We start from the raw sequence: 19,745 nt of genomic DNA, 5'->3' as shown, positions 1-19,745 counted from the left end.
ATATGAAGGATAAGACACGTGTTGTGTTATCACAAGTATATTCGATTGTTTTAGCATTACCTTATCTTATGCTACTCAAATACATTCTAAATCGTAACATCGTTTGTTCGATGTAACAAAAGTTCTAGGAAATTTTACCATCTTCTTTGAGAAACGAGTTGGTAAGCCTAGATTAAAATTTGTAAACGATGCATTCTTTGAAACGTGTCATTAAAATTGTACGGGAATAACATTGAGAATTATTTGATAGTGATCGAATTGTTTGGTCAGTAGAGGTAGGTACAATTACGAATTAATAACGTGAAATCCATGTGTGGGTACTTTTCACACGCATGGTTATTTACATATGTTTTTATATATATATATAGGTGTGAACTCGTCGAGTTCTTCCACTTCTACCAGTGCGGTATTTACCGGCACGTGCATTGCATGGATTGGCTCTTAATATTATTCGATTCCCTTTCGTTAAGACGATCATTATCGTAAATTTAAAGGTACGTAAATAATATTAAAGAAATTTTTTCCATGCTAAACATTGTCATTAAAGACCAATGCTGCATATTATTAGTAGCGTTTTCATTCATCTCCGATACACGGAAATTTAAGTTCGTCGCTTCATTCAACAATTTAATGTCGTGACAAGCGTTTTGAATAGTTTTTGAATTATTCGGAACGAGTAACAAAAGAATATTGTTATTGTAAATTATTAACTATGACAGATGTTTTTGACGTTTCGTTTGTTTGTCGCGCAGCCAATACAACCACTTCATCGGTAGCGTTCCGTTCGTTGAGAAATCTTCTAAGTTTTCTGTAAACTTTATTACCATAAAGCACACAATACCCTTACATGGAAATATTTTTTGTATTACAATTCTGGTAATTAAATATCTCTCTTTTGTTCTTGTTTCTACATTCTGCAGTCTGACAATCTTTATGTTGTTTACAGATGTGGTCGACTATACCTTTTTATTTGCTGCTCTTGTGTATAACGCACCTTGAAGCAGATAAAAGAGTCAATAAATATGTGACGACCTTAATAGATGCAAAATGGAAAGAAACACCTTTGGTGCTCGAGGCAGCTGAGTATCTAAACGATGAAAATCCAATTTATTTTTGGAAGTTTGTAGATACTTTTTCCAATAATGATTTCAGAAATGGTAATTATAACTTAACTCACATTAGGGGTACCCTTTTATTACATTGTGATTTAATATTTTCTGTTGTAGCTACAGAGAGAGATAACTATAATGCTATTATCGCATTTGCTGAAAAGTACTTATCTTCTTCAGAAGTAGCATTACTTAAATTAGGATTATCTTTACGCATTTACTCTGCACGGGTAGAAATGTTTACTCAAATGGCTGAAAATAAAAATATTTCAAATTTTGAGTGTTATAATATAGCGGACATTGGTGGAACTTATACTTGTTCCTTAGAGGAATTGGAAACATTAGTTAATCAGGTGAGAAATAAGTATCATTGTTGCTATAGAGCACCATATAACTTGTTTACACACGTGTATAAAATTCTTATACATATGTATATTTTGAATAGGAAACATGGTCGAATCCTGATACTTATAGCGTAGACCATCGCTATCATACCTCTCCACAGACTGAAAGAATAGTTATATTATATGGCCAAGTAGGGACTCCGAATTTCTCAGATTTTCATAACAAACTGAAAGAGCTTGCAGAAACCAAAGGATTTAATTACATTCTACGACATTATTTAAAGGTACCATTGATAAATACTAGTAGCTAATTGTACCATTCAGACATTTGTTTCTTGCCTGATTTGTAGGATAGGATAGACAAGAATGTACAGTTGTCAGGATACGGTGTGGAACTGCAAATGAAGTCCACAGAATACAAAGCCACCGATGATTCTGACATTAAAGATAATGCTGGCAAAGATTCCGAAAGTGCCAGTGATAGCATGGAAGAAATAGATGGCATAAACTTTGTGACTTTAAAGTAAGGTGGATATATTTCTAATATACCTTTTGAAAGAATAACTATTAGACCTTATTTTTCTGTAAAAAAGTATTATTTTCCTTATATGCATTGTCCCTGCACAACTATAATATTTCCAGAAATTTATATCCCGATAAGCAAGCCGAATTGGACAGGCTGCAAACACACTTGCTGGAAACCAGTCATGAAATTGGTGCTTTAAAAGTATGGCAGTTTCAAGAGTTAAGTCATCAGGCAGCTGAAAGAATAATGAACTCCCCTATGAGCGAGGCTGTTAACGTTTTGACTGATATTTCCCAAAACTTTCCCATGCAAGTAAATATGTTTCCACAGTCTTGATAATCAATGGCATGATTTGTTCAAACTTCTGAAAATTGATCCCTTGGCTTTCTTTACTGTCGACAGGCAAAGTCTTTAATTAGAACGAAAGTAAACAGCGAAATGAAAAAGGAAATGAAACTTAATCAAGCAATTTTTACATCGAATTTAAACATTCAACCCACGGATACTGCGCTCTTTGTAAACGGACTGTTTTTCGATCTGGAGGCTGTAGATGTACTCAGTCTTCTGGAATCCCTAAGAAATGAGCTTAGAGTAATGGAATCCCTTCGTAAAATCGGTACGATGAATCCTGGATCGAGAACACGCTGTTAAAGAAAAACAATTCGCAATATTACTGAATATTTCGTTCGCAGGGTTTAGCAATACACAGATGAGTAAATTGCTGTCGCTGGATTTATCCACGAATATGGATAAACAAGAATTCGCGATCGACATAAGGGATTCGGCTATAATTTGGATAAACGATATCGAGCAGGACTCAACTTACGCAAGGTGGTCGGCATCGTTGACGGAACTCTTACGACCAACTTTTCTTGGAATGCTTCGAAATATTAGAAGAAATTTGTACAATTTGGTTTGTAAACCAATTTGAAAAAGATTGAAAAATTTTATGCATAAAAGATTCTGTGTAATCTGATATTTTTCTTTTTATTTCAACAGGTACTAATTATCGATCCATTAAGCACGGAATCTACCGCTTTAATAAATCTGGCACAGTCCCTGTATTTGCATGCCGCACCATTGCGTGTAGGCTTTGTGTTTGTAACAAATTACGACACTACTATAACTGGATTAACGGACCCTAGTGTCGCGGTGAACAACGCGTACCATTACTTTGCGGAGGTTAAAGGATCAGAACACGCTCTACAGTTTCTAATAGACGTAACGCCATTTTTTATTTCATATTTACCGTTCGGTGTTTGCCAGTCGTCTGTGTGTCAACTGGTGCCTCGTTTCAGTTGAGAAATTACATTGGACCGGAGGGAGCAACCGTAGAGGACGTAAAAAAAGCTATAAAGGCGCAAGATGCATCGGCTAATGTTAATTATATTCTCGGAGAAGAGTCCGAATACGACGTGGGACGTCACTTAGCTAGCGATTTTGTGAAGAGGTCTGGTTTTAAGAAATTTCCCCAAGCTTTAATGAACGGGGTACCTTTATCTCCTGATCAGTTGAACGCCGACTCGTTCGAGGAAGCAGTTCTCTCTACTATTGTGTCGCAGACGCCTGCGTTACAAAAAGCGGTGTACCGGGGCGAAATAGCCGAACAGGACGATGTTGTCGAGTACATTATGAATCAACCAAATGTTATGCCACGGTACGACTTGTTCACTCGACATATATAATATTTTTCAATAATAACTTACCTGTTTCTAATTCTATATTGCAGTTTAAACGAACGGATATTGAAAGCAGAAAAGCATACGTGGTTGAGCTTAATTGGCACTGTACCTAGTGATGAAGATTACACAAAGTGGAGTCCTCAAGATTTCTCAACTTGGTTGATGAATAGATTGCAGTATCTGTTTGTACCACGCCGTTCGAACGTACATCATTTATATACATTTTGGGTTGTAGCAGATTTACAAACGTCGGCTGGCAGAATGCTGCTACGCGAGTCGCTCGGCTACATAGTGAGTAATAATTATATATATAATTATATAATTTATATAATTAGTTATTGTGCGTAAATGAAATGTTAATATTGTGTATTGTAATCTAGGAATCGAACGCCGACATCAGAATTACCATAATTATCAATCCTACGACCGATACAAATGACATGGACAGCGCGACCGATATTAATCGAATAGCGTTAGCTGGCTTAAATAGTTTGCCCGCCGAGAAGGCTATGCATTTCGTTCGTAACGTTATCCAGGAAGATGTTGCTAATACTATTGCGTCTGGTAGTTTTAATATAGAGGTACGAACTTATACTTATTAAAGATTACCAATTAAAATAAAAGTAATTAATTCCACTCAAAAAAAAATATATATATATAAATCAGGAAGAAGCGGTGAGAGAACAGTTGAAGAAGCAGATCGACGAATTGCGTGTACACCGACAGTACGTTAAAACTGTATTGAGTTTGGAAAGGGGAGCTAGAGCAATTGTGTGCAACGGGAGACTAATAGGACCGCTGAATGACGACGAAGAGTTTACAAGTGATGATTTTTCACTGTTAGAGAGATTCAGTCAGAGCAATTACGGTGATAAATTATTTAAAAAGTTAATAAAGGAACGGTTACTAGAGGACGATGAATATGGTATGAAAATTTAACTTGCAAACATTTGTATTGGAACGTTAGTGCATACGCCACGTTATCACGATGACTTTTCTCCCACAGAGAAGAATGAAATTACAGACAATATGATCATGAAAATCACATCGTTGTTGGTATCGCATCCCCAGACGCGAAGCCGATTCGACGTTCCGTTTTACGGCGACGATTACAGGTGAGTGTACATACAACGCAATGTAATTATTAAACATATGACAACGTATCTAATTCGCGTTAATCGTTACGGTATTCAGCGCCATTAAGATTCCAGCGGCGCATCCGGACGAAGTGGCTTTCTCTTTGATTGCTATCGTAGATCCTGTGTCACGTGGCGCACAAAAGTTGGGTCCAATTTTAAAAACGTTGCAACAATCTCTGAACTGCAACATTAAAGTTTTTCTGAACTGTTTAGACAAGAACAGCGACATGCCATTGAAAAGGTATAAGAATTTCACAATAACGGCACGTTTGTTCTTTCTTCCCTTATTTATTCTCGACGTATTTTCAATTATTTTAGTTTCTATCGATTTGTTTTCGAGCCACATTTGCAATTTTCCATCGATGGTCGTATCAACGGTGCAATGGCAAAGTTCACAAAGCTACCGACATCCTCTCTGTTGACACAGTACATCCATGCGCCTGAAAACTGGTTGGTTGAAGTGGTCAGAAGTGTTTACGATTTGGATAATATTAAGCTGGACAATGTCGCGATCGGAGTGCACAGGTAAACACCTTGTAGAGGATCAGCATATCGACGATTTCGTATACATGCACATACAGGGTGTCTCAGCTAACTTGATCACCTCTTGTACTTCATGCAAAATTTTGAGGCGCGGAAATTAAATGGCATTCATGTACCCCTTGGTGCCATTTGAGTTCCACACCTCAAAATTTTCATAAAGTATGCCGTTAAGTCATTATTCGAAGTGATATCAAGTTAGCTGAGATACCCTGTATACACGAATATCCTCTTCATTCTTGCAGCGAATTCGAATTGGAGCATTTGCTGCTCGAAGGGCATTGTTTCGAGGCAGTGATCGGAAATCCACCTCGAGGATTGCAATTCACTTTGGGAACGGAGAAACAACCGTTAATGGTGGATACGATTGTTATGGCAAATTTGGGATATTTCCAACTAAAAGCGAATCCAGGCGAGTGGGTGCTACGTCTTAGACAAGGCCGATCAGCGGAAATATATGATTTCACTACCGTTGGTGGGCAAGACGTCATACAGAACGGTAACGACGTTAAAGTTGTTATAAGTTCGTTGAGAAGTCACGTACTGAAAGTTAAAGTATCGAAAAAACCGGAAAAAATCGGAATGGATCTATTGTCCGAAGACGACAAAAGTTCCGGCTTGTGGAATTCCATTTCGAGGTACGCAATACACTCTTCCCCTATTCGATTTCCACTGATCTAGTACGCAATTACATCGTTAGCATAGTTCCTCTTGCTTGAATACAATTAAAGCTAAGCATTGTGTTTACCGAAATGTCGTTCAGTTGCCCTCGAACTTTAACTTTTATTTATTCTCTCTCTTTTTTTAGCTTTTCCAAATTTTGGTAAGCTATTCACGTTTACATAAACTGCGTGGCACAATATATTCTCGTAATTCAATCGTACTCTACCTCGTATATTATAAGAGGCAACGTTTTTACATCTATTTAACAAGTTCTAATTTCTGTTCGCTTGAAAACCAGGACGTTCGCAACAGGAGACGACAGCGACGATCAGGACGAGAAGTTGAACATCTTTTCTTTAGCGTCGGGTCATTTGTACGAAAGATTTCTGAAAATTATGATGCTGAGCGTTGTAAAACACACCAGTAGTCCAGTGAAATTTTGGTTTCTAAAGTTTCGTTTATTAGGATTTCCTACCGTATATGGCGAAAGAGTATGGTTTCGAGTACGAGCTGGTCCAGTACAAGTGGCCACGTTGGCTTCATCAACAGACCGAGAAGCAGAGGACGATATGGGGTTACAAAATACTGTTTCTGGACGTACTCTTTCCGTTAAACGTTAAAAAGATAATATTCGTGGATGCTGATCAGGTATAGGAAACGTGAAATCGCAGTAGCGAAATAAATTACAGTGGACTCTAACTATATTGCCACTAAACATATTGTCACGCGAAGTACTTCCCCTTCACACGTACTTTCGAGCACAGAAATTCGCTCTGTCACCACGTTCCGTTCGCCGGCGCACCAGCACGGTCCAACTTTTGCGCATGGGCTGAGGGTATGACAATAGAACTTAGCATGGAGGGGCCTCAGAACTCATTGCCATTTTACTCCCTTACAGCCCTGACCATGGCAATGTAGTTAGAGTCCACTGTAGCTGTATAGAAGCAAACTGAATGGATTTCCCATTTTTTTTTCTTTTTTTTAAGGTGGTAAGGGCGGATTTGAAGGAACTGGCAACAATGGATCTGGGGGGAGCGCCGTACGCGTACACCCCGTTCTGCGACAGCAGGAAAGAAATGGATGGATTCCGATTTTGGAAACAAGGATATTGGCGAAATCATTTGCAGGGCCGAGCTTACCACATTAGCGCCTTATACGTGGTAGACTTGAAACGGTTTCGACGGATCGCCGCTGGCGACAGATTGAGGGGCCAGTATCAAGCGTTGAGTCAAGATCCAAACAGTCTGGCCAATCTAGACCAAGTGCGTGCGATACCGACACCGATATCGTTCTACCGAACAATTCCCTTTTTTCTCGATGTTATTGACATGTATTGTTCTTTTCTTATCGCTTCAGGATCTTCCTAATAACATGATCCATCAAGTGGCTATAAAAACGTTACCGCAGGAGTGGCTGTGGTGTGAAACTTGGTGCGACGATACGTCCAAGAACTACGCGAAAACCATCGATTTGGTAAATGGAAACACGTAACGTTAAATAGTGCCAGAGCCCCTGTCGGCGGTTCTGACAAAAACATATGTAAAGCGTTCGGGGGGCTAACATTCGATTTGTAACTGACATAATCTTTAAACGGCAGTGCAACAATCCGATGACAAAGGAAGCTAAATTACAAGCTGCCGTCCGTATTTTGCCAGAATGGGTGGGATACGACGACGAGATAAAAGCTTTGCAACAGAAACTGGACAATGAGAATCGACAAACGGAAAAAGAAGAGCATGGTATATTTCGTGATTTTCACTGGTATAGATCGCACGTCCGACGGTCCACAGTTATCATTCGTTGTTTTGTTTTCCCGTTTGTTTTAGAAACTTTTGAGGAGGACGCCACGGATGGTGATTCCGCGAAACACGAAGAGCTGTGAATGAAGTTTGCGCGTAAGCCGTGAAAAGGTATTGTCGAAGGTTAAGGCGATCGATCGTTATTGAATGAAATGTTATCGACAAAATTATCGACGTTAGGAAATGTTGAATGGCCGCGATTAACGATATGGCAACGTTGGTATTCCGTCCGGTACTATCTGTGCGTAATCGCTGTGTAACCGGAACATTCTATTCTACAGTCGTTTACATGTTTCGCCGCGGGATAACACCAAATCATCGACCAGTAATAAAACAGAGTAAGAAAGTAAAAAAGAAAAACAAAATTTTCATAGGATTTTCTGGGTCCGTCAGTCGTCTTAAGGGTAAACACAGCGATCGTTGGTCGCGGTATCATAGGTTGGTTGTCCTAGACCACGGATCTACGTTCGTGATGCGAATGCGATTGTGATTTTGTATCGTCTAATGCATAGGTGTAAGAAATAAACTCGTAACGTTTCTAACTGCTTTTCACGAATACTCATTCCTTTGAACGAACGCTCGACCAGGGATTAAGATTTTTTGTGGCCCAGGGCTATCAGATTTTCGGGGGCCCCCTTGATTCAAAAACGAGGGTAAGAGGATTTTATGTAATACAGCACAACAAAATACATAACTCTTCAAAAATTGAAATTTAGTTTAAATAAAATTACATAACATGTAGTCATAACGAAATGGAAGGTTCAAAATGGGGCCCCCTCGAACGTGGCTACAACCCCTGTAGACCCTCCTCGATGTCTGAAGTTTTTCAAACAGTATTTCAACTTTCCAAGCCATTCGTCCAAGTGACTCGAGGTGATGGGACTTCGCACAGTTCTAAAACCAAAATGTTTGAACGATCCATTACTTATACATATATGGGGCCCGGGGCTACAGCCCCTCTAAACCGCTCCTAGATACGGTGCTGACTACTTTTGATACTCTTGACTCGAAGGGGTGTAAAAGAAACAGCGTGAAATACAAACTTCTCGTGAAAGATGCTCTACACGGTGGTTCGAGGACAAAAATCGATAGATAAGACAGCGACTCGACGACAATTGGCAAACTTGTATTGATATCGTAGGAATAGACTATTTGGTTTACAACTAATGACCTCTTTCACCGATAGAAAATCAATCTAATTTCGTCCCGACTGGTCGACACCGCGCGAAGAAATTTAACTCACGCGTTGTTTTTCTACGACGTAGTCGTTATTGTTTGTCCGAATCGGAAGAATCGTGTAATTTGTGTGTCAATACGAACAAGGAACCGACGTCTGGAGCAACGATGGACGCAGCTGCTCGACGCGATCGAATAACGTACGTAACACCAGTGTGTCTTTGTGTAAGTTTACGGAAGTGTTGGGAAAAATGTATTCTAATTACAAAACCTAAGTGGCAATTACAATGTAATAACAGGACAATTACATTTCAATTTTACAATTACATTGTAGTTTTTATTGTAAATTTAGTATAGTTAATTACAATGTAATTGTCTTGCAATTATATTGCGATTATTTTGTAATTGTGATTTTGATTTTGTAATCAAATTACATTTTGCCCAACTCTGGGTCACGGAAGAGAAGAGAGTTTTCCGTTCGTCAACGGCTACGTTTTCGTTCGATTTACCAAAAGCACAACGAATCGAGCGATGAGTTTCCGTTTAATATCGCGGCTGCATGATATCCTGACCACGTTCTCCGGGATCGTTGTCGAGGCAATCTATTCACGGGTTCTCGCATTTAATAAACATACAACTCGCGTAAAAACAGATACTAAGCGAATCCGGTAATCAATGTTTTTATGTCCCCTGTGTTATCCATGTATTCATTCGTGTGTTCCACGTATTCGTGTAAATACAAATACACCCGTACGTATTATTAAATGGAATTGTAACTCGCTTCGGAGTAACACTATTGTTTCCGTGCCCGCGATCCTTCGAACGTTATCTCGTTTCATTACCTACACATGTATACCCACTCGTACCGTCTCGATGTATAAACGAAGTCTGTGCAGTAGGTAATTCAAAGATTAATTCGTTCGACCGAAGACGAAAGATCGACGAATTATTCCAGCGCGGCAGCGGGAGTGTTTACAGATATTCCTACTAACAAAGCAAGCGAGCGGTATACGTACGGCATGCGAAACGAATTAATGTGTGATTGCTACTAATAACAACAATAAGAATCGATAAGTATTTCCGAGAATATATCGAGAAAACGAAGTGGGAACATCAGTTGGAAAATACGTCTCGACGTTGATGACAAAATTCATCGGTAGCGCGCATAAGAAAGTACACTTTTGAACGGAAACAAACGAAAGGAAGTATCCGCGGCGATACAGTAAGGCAGGAACGAGACGGAAGATCGAGTACGGGGGGCAGATAGCCCAGATAGGAAGTTCGAAAGGCAGAAACAGATAGAAGAAGCTGGCGATGGTGGGAGAAAGCGGGGATGGATGAGATTGGTCGCAGGTGGCCGACGAAGGGCGGGGCGGAGAGGAAGGAACGGATCTGATGTAGCCGGAGGGGCAAGGAAGAGAGCGGGAATCGGCAAGGAAACTCATCGAGAGTTCAGCTATCTGGTAAAACAAACCGAGTAGACTGGACAGAGGGTTTTCTACTAAAAGACACGGACGGCATGAAGCGGCAGGCGGGATTTGTTGTTTATGTAACTAGTGACGAGCGGGCAGTCAATCCGTCGCGTCTGTTGGTCGCCGGTCAATCGGGAACGTAAATCCCTCTCGGACCCGATTTTGGTGTTCGTTCGACCGTCGCGCCCCCTTCCTTGCATCTCCGTTGTTTTCGTCTTCGTACCTCTTCGGTTTCTCTTTTCCATATTTTCGATCGATCCATCGGGTCGAATCGATCGTCCGTTGGCGAGCCTCACGATCAGGGACTGTCCGCTGCGCAACGCTGCAAGGATCATGGTCGACGAGAGGATAAAACTGTGAGTTCGAATATCTATCCGTCCGTTTCGATCGCTCGATCGGATCGCATCCCCACCTATTTCCCACCCGAGGAACCTGATATACATAAGCATGCACGTATGTATACTCACCTGCAAACTTGGCTTCCACTAGTGGCAAAAATTACGTTGGGGAGGGGTCTCCTACCATTTCGTATCGGAAACTATTGAAATGTATGCGGAATTAACATTCGATTTGACATTTATTTCGGTACTTGAAATAAATTTACCAAGTGGTAGAAGGCCATTCTCCTACGTTATTTTTTCCCCTAGTCAAGTTTGCTCGTAGGCTGTGTATATTACATACGTATAACGTAAAAAGTTTAAACAGTTAAACATATGTTCGAACGTGGCGACACTCTGCGTCTGAAGTTTTTCAAATATTTCAACTTTCCACGCCATTCGGCCAAGTGATTCGAGGTGATGGGACTTCGTACAGTCCTAAAAGCAGTCACGAAACATCGCGACAGAAGTCCAAAAATGTTTGAACGATCTACAGAACCATCACTCCTTACCCGTACCAAAGACCTCTGTCTAACTAACCGATCAGTCACCTGCAGTGTTCACGCGAGAAATCGAGAAAAAAGAACGTGATCAAGTATCCGATCTGACATACGTTCCAAGCTGTACCGAATGTTTTTCTGTTTATCGGCTTTCCTTTCGTTCGGGATTCGATTAAAAACACATGCCTCGTAATCCCTTACAACTGCTTAGGCGCCACCGGAGTTTTCGTGATGACTCGTGTTTACTACTTACATGTATATGTGTAGATACGTATCTATATACATACGTAACCATGTTTACCGTACAATTTCTCGGTTCTTCCTCTTCCGTTCTTTTTTATATTACGCTTTACCTACACCTGGATTCTCCCGGCAACATCTTCTACCTTTTTATTGTATAAATTTCGCCTGGAATCCTAACACCGGAGCCAATAAAACTCGAGACACGGATCGAATTACAATCATCGACGGTCGGTCGTCGTTCGTGCGGTTAATTTTATGTTTAAACGACGATGACCTCTGTCCACTAACTCGATTACTCAGAATCCACGTATGTATACTCACGAGCAAACTCGGTTTCCATTAGAGGAAAAAGCAACGTAGAATAAACGTCTCCTACACTTGGTAAATTTATTCCCGGTACTGAAATAAATGTTAAATCGAATGTCAATTTGGGCATAAATTTCACAAACTTCCGAATTGAATGGTACATAGAAGGCCCTACGTTAATTTTTCCCCTAGGGGACCGCTCCTTACTACTTTGTATCGGGAATTACTAAAATTTATGCCAAATTAACATTCGATTTTACATTTATTTCAGTACCTGGAAAGATTATTAAGCCGAGTTTGCACGTCAGTGTACGTGTTTGCTGTATCTTCTTTTTCGGTGCATCGGTCTCTCTGTGTGTAGGAAGAAGAGATAAAGAACACGGGTATCTTGAGGGCAAGAGGAAACGCCAAAGAGGCGTCATGCGATGCGTTTCGTGTGTCGACTCCAGGATGTCGCGCGTGTACTTGTGCTCCGCTACGTCTGCCGCCACTTTTTTCCCCCCCGTTTGCATCAACACTATTTTTGCACACGGTGTGTTATCGGTCTACTTGTCCCCGCAAATACTCTGGACAAAAGAAAATTATCGTGCTCGATAACGATCTAAGGAACGCGGGTTTGTACTTACTGTATCTTATTGTCGGATAACGAATTACGCTACACCGATAACGTTCCCGTCGTCCTCGACGGGAAAGTCACGTAAACGCGATCACGTTTACGAGATTCCGTATGTATGTACCTACTGACTTCCTATCTCGCCGGAACGATCCTTCCGCGTTTTCGAGGACAAACCACGGCCGACGATTCCCCCGCCTGCGTACCGATCTAGGGAAACTGGAACTACCCAGCGCCGGAATAAGGGGAGGTCTAGGGGGGTCTGTAGTCCCGGGCCCCACCTTCCAGGTGAGCCCCGTTCTGAAGCTTCCATTTCGTTATAATTATATGTTATTTAATTTTAATTAAAAGATATTTCAACTTTGGAAAATTTATGCATTTTGTTGTGCTGTATTAGAAAAAATCCCCTCAGCCTCGGCTTTTAAGCAAAGAGGCTCCTAAAAATTTGATAGTTCTGGGCCACAAAAAAATCTTAATCCGGGCTCTATTTTCAAGGGGGACCCCGATCTAAGCCTTCTAGGTGCATTATATAATTTTCAACCAAGGGGCCCACGAAGGTTGAATAGCCCCGGGTCCCAAGAAAACATAATCCGGGCTTTAAAATTAATAAACCATAATTAATATCCGGCTATACAATTAATAAATCAGATTTCTAATGCGGGTACCAGAATTCTATTAGTCATCGTAAACAACGGTCTCTATGATATCCAACGGACACATGCGTAAAATTGATATTTCACGTTACTTAATTGTTATTCCGAAAAGCGAACTGATTCGTTTTTTGGATAGTGGCGGTCACGGTCACGGTCACGGCCCAATATCGCTCAAAGCGTACATATTCCCATTTCGATGCACGTCTGCGTCGCGCAGCGAATTTATCGTGATTTCTGTCAGCGTTTCATTCTAGTGATGGGCACCATCGACTAAATTGAACTATCGACTAATGACTATTTAGTCGCAACATACTATCAACTGAAATTTTGCTTTATAAGTTATGTATAACTTATGTCGTCGTCAACTTTTCAGCACCATTGGTGTATTTACCTTTTAGAAATGTATTAGTTCATAGATAGAATTTCAAAAATATAAGTGGTAAACAAGTTTTTTATACAATTACTAATATTCGATTTTTTGTAAGCTATTTAATATTGGGACTTAAAAAATTAAGCAATAATTTGCACAGTTCTTGGTAATGCATGAAAAAATATATCAAAAAATTGCAATTGGTTTGCATCACCAAGAAAATAATCAAGATCCAGTCAATTGCGATCAATAGCTCGATAGTTCGAGTGAGTCGCTTGAAGCAACTAAATTTAATCAACTAAAGTAGTCGCTCCAAGCGACTAATATTACTCTCGCCTGAAAGTAGTCAACGATTGAAAAAATTAGTCAACTGACATAGTCGTTAGTTACTATCGACTTAGCCGATGGTGCCCAACACCATTTCATTCCACGTTCTCGCGTGGAGATGCATTTAATCGCCGCGCATAGTACCCCCCGACGGCATTATATCGCGTGGCAAGTTAACGCCAAGTCGTGTCGGTCACGGTCTCCATACACAAAGCAACACGAGACGCGAGCAAGCACGTGGCCGCACACGGGAACAGAAATTTGAGCGACGATGGAAAATCGTGAAACGCAGGATTTCTCGTGGAACGACACTCGGTGCGTTCCGTCGTATCGCTTCTCGTACAGACGACTAAATCCACCATGGTTTTCTGTCTTCCGTGTTCGACACGCGAAACGCCGTATAATGTACCAAGACGAAAACATTAGACGCAGTGTTGGTAATGGTATTCGATGTTTCGCAGATTCCAAGACAAGGCCGTGTACGGATACGGGACGAGCATACCACCGAACAACAACGAACCCGAGGAGAATGACGCGACGTCGCCGAGGCAAGTGATTTTCTGCGTTCACGGGAAACTATCTGGCTGCTGCACGGTAGTGAAGACCGGTTCGATCGACGAAACCGCGGCCACTGATTACCGAGAAAATGCTCCCAGTAAGACTCGACGCGTTGTTTGCGAAACCCATTTGGATTCGTTTCCACATAGAGCACAATATACATATGAGTATTCATAGATATACGTATATAGGATGTCTCAGCTAACTTGATCACCTCGAATAGTGACTTAACAGTTAAGTTTCACGTCTTAAAATTTTCATAAAGTGTACCGTTCAGTCATTATTCGAGGTGATCGAGTTATCCGAGACACCCTGTATATGTATGTATGCAAATTATTATTGCTATACGTCTAATCCGATTCGTATGTTTTCATAGCCGTACCAGAAGACCATTGTCACAGAGAAAGAAACGACGCGATCGATAAAAAGGCAAGAAAGAAATTACTGCTCGCTAGTGTGCTATGCGTGATTTTTATGATAGCAGAAATCGTAGGTAATAAACTACATACAGACGTACGAGCTGAATATACAATTTACATGTCGAAGGCGATCCGACGATTGGCGAGACAAGCGATTTCTCAACGAAATATGATGATTGTTCGTTTTTCAGGTGGAATATTGTCGAACAGTTTGGCGATCGCAACGGACGCAGCTCATCTCTTAACCGATTTCGCGTCGTTCATGATATCGTTGTTCTCTATATGGGTCGCGAGTCGGCCAGCAACGAGAAAAATGCCGTTCGGATGGTACAGAGCGGAGGTATGTGTTGTTCGTAGAACAGTAAACTGTGTGTTTTGTTCGTTTTTTCTCTCAAGGCTAATTCGATTGAATCGGTTCAGGTGATTGGAGCTTTGACCTCGGTATTACTGATATGGGTAGTAACTGGAATACTGTTTTACCTAGCAGTCGAGAGGATCATTCACAAAAATTTCGAATTGGACGCCACCGTAATGCTGATCTCGTCCGCCGTTGGCGTTGCGGTAAATCTAGTGTCAGTGATACGTATATACGTGTATACGATACAGGGTGGATCGGAAATCGCAGTACAGTAAATCCTCGATGAGTGTTCGAAGGCTCCACGGACAAGGAGAGGTTTCCAGGTGTAACGCTGTGTTTTTAATGAGGGTTAGCACGGTGACGAAAGCGAAGCTTTAGATGAACAAATTTTATACCATGTTTTGTTCTTATTTTTTCATGTAGAATTCCTCCTTTACCGGTTGTACTACGATTTCCGACCCACCCTATATCTGGACCCCAGCGTGTGTTAAGTCACAGTTTTCAAACTTTACAACTGTAAGAATGAAAAATTTGATACAAGAAACATGTAAAATGACATTTTTTTCAAAAGTGGACTTAATACACTATGGGGTCCAGATATAGACGGTGAATTCCGTTGAATTGTTAGTTCTTAGAATCCACGAAATATTTTTCCTTACAGGATGGGTCTGTCGTTACACCAACACGGCCACGGTCACAGTCACGGACACGCGGCTACGGAAAAATCAAGTCAAATTGAAAATGCAGGGATAATCGACATGGAAGACTTCGATCACGATAGGAAAAACATCAACGTACGTGCCGCTTTCATTCACGTTCTGGGAGACTTCATTCAGAGCATAGGCGTCTTCGTGGCTGCGCTAGTCATTTACTTCAAGGTATACACGGGAACTTATCGCGTTGGTTTCGCTGGTAATTTTACCAGTTGCTGTCACCCTACAACCTGTGTCGCTTTTTCAGCCGACTTGGAGCATCGTAGACCCAATTTGTACATTTCTATTTTCGCTGCTGGTCGTATTAACCACGGTTGCCATAATCAAAGATGTGATGAACGTTCTAATGGAAGGTATTCCGAAGGGATTCGATTACTCGCAAGTGGAGAGCACCTTTATGCAGATTGATGGTGTCGTGAAGGTGCATAATCTTCGTATCTGGGCGCTGTCATTGGATAAGACTGCGTTGTCCGCCCACCTCGCGATAAGTAAGCAACAAAGCTAACTGTGAACACCAGCAATTCGAACCTAACTTGTTTCAAAGTTTAACGCATAATTTTTTTTTATTCTTTCAAGAACCAGGTACGAGCCCACAAGATATATTGCGCACTGCGACGAGAAACATCCACGACAAATACAGATTCTTCGAAATGACGCTACAAATAGAGGAATTTAACGAACGAATGGAGAACTGCAAACAGTGCAAAGCGTTGTCCTAATAGTTGTCGCCACTCGGTGGGCTTTCTATATTGTTAGCCACACAGCCAACAATCCATACAAAACGCTACCAGGTCGTAGTGCCAATCGTATGTGCGCACACGCGCGCAATTCCGACAATAACAAGTGATGTCTCTATCTCCTTTCCAACGACCGACAATCGAGAAAAATGAAACCTTATTCCTCTCGCAGACAACCAGCAAAACTATTCACTCGATCGTTTCCTTTCATCTTGTATCGCAACGATTTTAACTTGGTCGGTTTTACAAGTCATCGTGCAGTACTATCGTTATTTATTTCAACAAAGGCTCTTGGTAAAGCCATCGAGTAAGCAATGCACGCTCAAGAAATAGTTTTTACAATTACTCGTTTCGACAGCGAGAAGGATCGATGAGAAAATGGTCGAAACATAAGAAAAATGAATTCCGTGTGCTATGGAACTGAGTCGATTTATTTATTTCCTGAGGCGAAACCGATTTTAAATTACGACTAACGGTTAACCTTTACTCGTAGTACATCGTTCATAATCTGTTTACTTGTAAGTTTGTTTTCGTTACAACCATAAACGTATATACGTCTATAGTTACCATAGACATAGGCCGGGATTCATACTATGAATCCCGGCCATATAAATATAATAAATATAATATTTCTATGTCTGTTATCGTTACAACCATGTTGCAACGCGGCGCAGTTGTTGCTTTGTTAGGATTTTGAAAGAACCGCCGAATGAACGATCGATAGAACGTATTCGTCAGATCGTGACTTGTCGCGGCAATATATCCAGTATATCGGCAACTTCGCATCGGACATATTCGTTGACCATAACCTCACCACAAACGATTGCTTTAGTTTACGAAATCTACTGTTCACTAGTTGTCAAACCGGTAGCAATGTCGGATGAAAATATATCTGGCTCAAGAAGCGATGTGGCAGATGTTGCAACGCTGTCGGAATTGTTCGATAAAGCGTTCAACTTATTCAACGAGCTAAACAAAACAGACGAACCAACGAATAGCTCAAAAATTCAGGTACCGTACGCGAAACTTATATGCAAGCTTGTCACGACGATTCTATTCACGAGATACGTAAAGTCACAATGATCCTTGGGATTGTTCTCGAAGGTTTCACGCGTGACTCTTGAACAAGTACTCCAGCAAACATATTCAAACGTTTCTCATTTTTCACTTCGACTTATTGACATGTACTTTTTCTTATTTTTTACTTTCACGTTTGCACGATAGTCGGACGTCAAACGAGCTATGAACATGTTCGAAGATGCGACAAGACTAGTCTCCGTAGTTGATATGTTCAGCAAAAATGAGAGCTTCGACGAAGTGCCAACGGAGAACATCAAGTACTTTTTATTGCCAGCCTTCCTCGGTACACTAGCTACAAAAATTTGTAACGTGGACGATCGACTGCATATTGTTAACGTCGCTGAAATTTATTTCGTGGACTTTTTGAAACGCGTCAAAGCTTATGGTTTGACGGATGTCAACGTGCCAGAAATCAAGCCGGATCAGGACAAGGAACATGATTCCGAGAGGAGTCGGTCGAACGCCGAATTAATTACAAGCATGGTATTCTCGGCTGAAATTTTTCAGTTTTGTCCGTTTTAACTGCTGCTAATGCTTGATGTTTCCTAGGTAAGTCGCAGAAATACAAAATTGCAGAGATACAAAGAGAAAAAAGAACTGGAGTCTCGTTTAGAGACTCTGCAAAAGCATCTGTCCAATCCGAATATCGACGACGAAGTTAAGCGCGACTATTTCGTAACGCTCATAAAATTATACATAAACTTGGCGATAGAAGAACTGGGCATGTTAGAGACGGAAAAACCGATTCTCGAGCACATGAAAAATATGGGGAAAGACGAAACTATGGCCTCTCAGTCCTCCCGAAAGCACAAGCCTACCGCAACGAAGTTACAACCGATCATTATTACACGGGACGAAATGCAAAAGAAAGTATACGGAGCTGGCTATCCCAGTTTACCCGTTCTTACCGTTCAAGAATTTTACGATCAGCGGGTGAAAGATGGAGAGTGAGTACAGTATTCTGTGTCGGTATCCGTTGATTGCGAACTCTAATAACGTTAATTGTTTTTTTCTTGAAGCTGGCCGGATCCATCGAAGCAAAATAATAAAAATTGTTTGCAAGACATGACAAGTAGAAATGAAAACGACGCTGATCGAGAGGACACTAAGGAGGAACATTTAATTGAAACGGATGATCCCGAGAGATTGGAACAACTACGTGCCATGGATGAGTACAAAGATACGCACAGGAGAGGATGGGGAAACCGTGCGAATAGAAGTTGAATATAATAAGAAAAGAAAAAAAAAATAGAAGTTGATCGCGAAACCACGAGACAAGTTTACGAACATCGAGATTGCCTAGTCGATGTATTTTATATGTACTTCTTGTTAAACGTTCTGTTTCTAATGTGTACATTTTCCAGACTCATGATGAGATTATGTTGAGAATTACCTTACAAATAAAATTTATCTCTTTCTTTTAGATCTGTGTTCCAAGTTTCTGACACAAGCGCTGAGTACACGTGCCACGTGATTAACTATGAAACTTCGCCACAGACGAGGTGTAAGAATAGACCCAACAATCAATGTATTTTTGTGGCCTGATTTTTCAGGGCCCAGCATCTCAATCCGTTTCCATTTCAAGGCAATTGTTGTGCAATTTATTAAGATACTATTGTAAATTGTGTATTTTCTTCAGATTTTTTCAATAAAAAACTGTTAAGTGGTACATATGCGTTGTTTATTAAGCCTATCACTACGACAATCCAATATTTCCTATAAATAAATAAATAGTTATTGGTAAATTTAGTGGAAACTGCGTTAAAAATAAAATTAGAGTTCAATTTAGTGCGAAATTGTGCTTAAATCTCAATTTTTGCCGCGCTTTTTGCAAAATCCAAGATGGCGGGATTATGGCTAGCAGTTTCAGCGATTCGCCACGGATGGCGCCACCGGTCGAAAAATAGTGGTAATCCGTGATTAAATGCGATTTTAACAGTGTTCTGGTTGTTTATTGCTATTTTCAATGACAGGGGATTAATCTACGTTCTTTCAGCTATAAATCGAGTATTTTATCTAGACGAAACTTATCCGTATAACG

At 40.7% G+C, this 19,745-nt stretch overlaps 3 protein-coding genes across 5 annotated transcripts; all 3 read left to right on the top strand.

Annotated features, from left to right (window-relative positions):
- Window positions 1-440: 440 nt before the first annotated feature.
- Window positions 441-8,127, top strand: LOC107185676 (UDP-glucose:glycoprotein glucosyltransferase). The gene is given in 23 exon segments (XM_015573413.1): window positions 441-494; window positions 947-1,157; window positions 1,227-1,462; window positions 1,555-1,737; window positions 1,804-1,976; window positions 2,096-2,291; window positions 2,382-2,595; window positions 2,672-2,892; window positions 2,979-3,200; window positions 3,278-3,636; window positions 3,709-3,952; window positions 4,042-4,242; window positions 4,328-4,586; window positions 4,668-4,776; window positions 4,856-5,041; window positions 5,119-5,325; window positions 5,586-5,978; window positions 6,302-6,466; window positions 6,468-6,651; window positions 6,990-7,265; window positions 7,360-7,476; window positions 7,601-7,742; window positions 7,830-8,127. Coding segments are annotated over 22 exon segments (4,554 nt in total). The 5' UTR covers window positions 441-494; the 3' UTR covers window positions 7,886-8,127.
- An 832-nt stretch (window positions 8,128-8,959) lies between these two features.
- LOC107185673 (zinc transporter 2-like) lies at window positions 8,960-16,991 on the top strand. 3 transcript variants are annotated; one of them, XM_015573409.1, is made up of 8 exons: window positions 8,960-9,178; window positions 14,301-14,494; window positions 14,774-14,890; window positions 15,008-15,156; window positions 15,237-15,388; window positions 15,836-16,052; window positions 16,135-16,375; window positions 16,464-16,991. In XM_015573409.1, exons 1-8 carry the CDS (start codon window positions 9,147-9,149, stop codon window positions 16,604-16,606), a joined length of 1,245 nt encoding a protein of 414 aa, XP_015428895.1. In that variant the 5' UTR covers window positions 8,960-9,146; the 3' UTR covers window positions 16,607-16,991. The 3 variants fall into 3 exon arrangements, with proteins under 3 accessions (XP_015428895.1, XP_015428896.1, XP_015428893.1); XM_015573410.1 differs by lacking the exon at window positions 8,960-9,178 and adding an exon at window positions 10,640-10,806; XM_015573407.1 differs by lacking the exon at window positions 8,960-9,178 and adding an exon at window positions 13,999-14,154.
- A 417-nt stretch (window positions 16,992-17,408) lies between these two features.
- Window positions 17,409-19,373, top strand: LOC107185674 (immunoglobulin-binding protein 1). The gene is made up of 4 exons (XM_015573411.1): window positions 17,409-17,635; window positions 17,849-18,187; window positions 18,254-18,651; window positions 18,724-19,373. Exons 1-4 carry the CDS (start codon window positions 17,498-17,500, stop codon window positions 18,926-18,928), a joined length of 1,080 nt encoding a protein of 359 aa, XP_015428897.1. The 5' UTR covers window positions 17,409-17,497; the 3' UTR covers window positions 18,929-19,373.
- The last annotated feature ends 372 nt before the right edge of the window (window positions 19,374-19,745 follow it).

This window comes from Dufourea novaeangliae, unplaced genomic scaffold (genome assembly GCF_001272555.1).
Source record: "Dufourea novaeangliae isolate 0120121106 unplaced genomic scaffold, ASM127255v1 scaffold67, whole genome shotgun sequence".
Taxonomy (NCBI): domain Eukaryota; kingdom Metazoa; phylum Arthropoda; class Insecta; order Hymenoptera; family Halictidae; genus Dufourea; species Dufourea novaeangliae.
This window is presented reverse-complemented; position numbering and strand designations above follow the sequence as displayed.

Coding starts and splice junctions, on each gene's coding strand:
- LOC107185673 (XM_015573407.1), top strand. CDS start 14,111: ATGGAAAATCGTGAAACGCAGGATTTCTCGTGGAACGACACTCG. Junction 15,157..15,236: donor TCGGATGGTACAGAGCGGAG/GTATGTGTTGTT, acceptor GAATCGGTTCAG/GTGATTGGAGCTTTGACCTC. Junction 16,053..16,134: donor CGCTAGTCATTTACTTCAAG/GTATACACGGGA, acceptor TCGCTTTTTCAG/CCGACTTGGAGCATCGTAGA.
- LOC107185674 (XM_015573411.1), top strand. CDS start 17,498: ATGTCGGATGAAAATATATCTGGCTCAAGAAGCGATGTGGCAGATGTT. Junction 17,636..17,848: donor CGAATAGCTCAAAAATTCAG/GTACCGTACGCG, acceptor TTTGCACGATAG/TCGGACGTCAAACGAGCTAT. Junction 18,652..18,723: donor CAGCGGGTGAAAGATGGAGA/GTGAGTACAGTA, acceptor TTTTTCTTGAAG/CTGGCCGGATCCATCGAAGC.